At 66.1% G+C, this 840-nt stretch overlaps 1 protein-coding gene across 1 annotated transcript; it reads right to left on the bottom strand.

The window, feature by feature from the left end:
* Positions 1-775, bottom strand: GADD45G (growth arrest and DNA-damage-inducible, gamma; the record flags this gene model as incomplete). The annotated part of the gene is made up of 3 exons (XM_011948014.1): positions 617-775; positions 258-359; positions 1-124 (listed from the first exon to the last, which is right to left on the bottom strand). Coding segments are annotated over exons 1-3 (279 nt in total), but the record flags the coding sequence as incomplete, so codon positions are not given.
* Positions 776-840: the final 65 nt, after the last annotated feature.

An 840-nucleotide genomic window follows, 5' to 3' on the forward strand; every position in this document is an offset into this window, starting at 1 on the left:
CACTATGTCGATGTCGTTCTCGCAGCAGAAAGCCTGGATCAGCGTAAAATGGATCTGCAGCGCGATGTCGCCCTCGTCCTCCTCATCGGCAGCCAGCACGCAGAAGGTCACATTGTCGGGGTCCCTGCGAGGGCAAGACCGGGACCAAGGTCAGAACCGGCGAGCCAAGTTCTCCCGCCGCCACCCCTCCCATCCGCCGGTCTCTTCGCCATTCATCCCCGCCCCTGTCTCCCAGCCTGGGCCGCGTCTACACTTACACGTTCAGGACTTTGGCTGACTCGTAGACGCCGGCAGTGAGGCAGCCCTGACGCTGCGCGGACAGCAGCAACTCGTGCAGCGCTTTCCCGGCACCCTGCATCCTGCGGAGGAGCCAGCCAGTGAGCAGGGGACGGCCGTGGGGCGCGGCGGAATCCCGAGCCCCGGCCACGGGGACTCACCCTGGGCTCCCCAACTCCAACCACACTCCAATCCCGGCTCGGCGCCCGCACCCCGGCTCTCCGAACCCGGATCTGACGCCCGCACCCCCGGGCTCGGTTCCTATCCCGCGGATTCCCACCCTAGAGAACCCTGACGGTCGCCGACTGACCAGCTGCTTTCTCAGCGCCCTGAAACCCACCTGTCTGTGCTTTCTGGAACTGTGTCCTGGCCGCGGACTTCTTCCAGAGTCATAGTGCGATCAAACAGCAGCAAGTTATCCACAAGCGGAGAGCGCGGAGGGGACGCGGGCGAACACCCTGAGACCAAGAGCTCAGCACGGCGCGCCCACCACCAGCGAGTGCGCCCGGGCTACGCTGCGCGTCCTTATATAGGCTGGTGGGTGCGGCGCCGCCAGCTGGCGCG

The sequence above is a fragment of the Colobus angolensis genome, unplaced genomic scaffold (genome assembly GCF_000951035.1).
Source record: "Colobus angolensis palliatus isolate OR3802 unplaced genomic scaffold, Cang.pa_1.0 Scaffold272, whole genome shotgun sequence".
NCBI lineage: Eukaryota > Metazoa > Chordata > Mammalia > Primates > Cercopithecidae > Colobus > Colobus angolensis.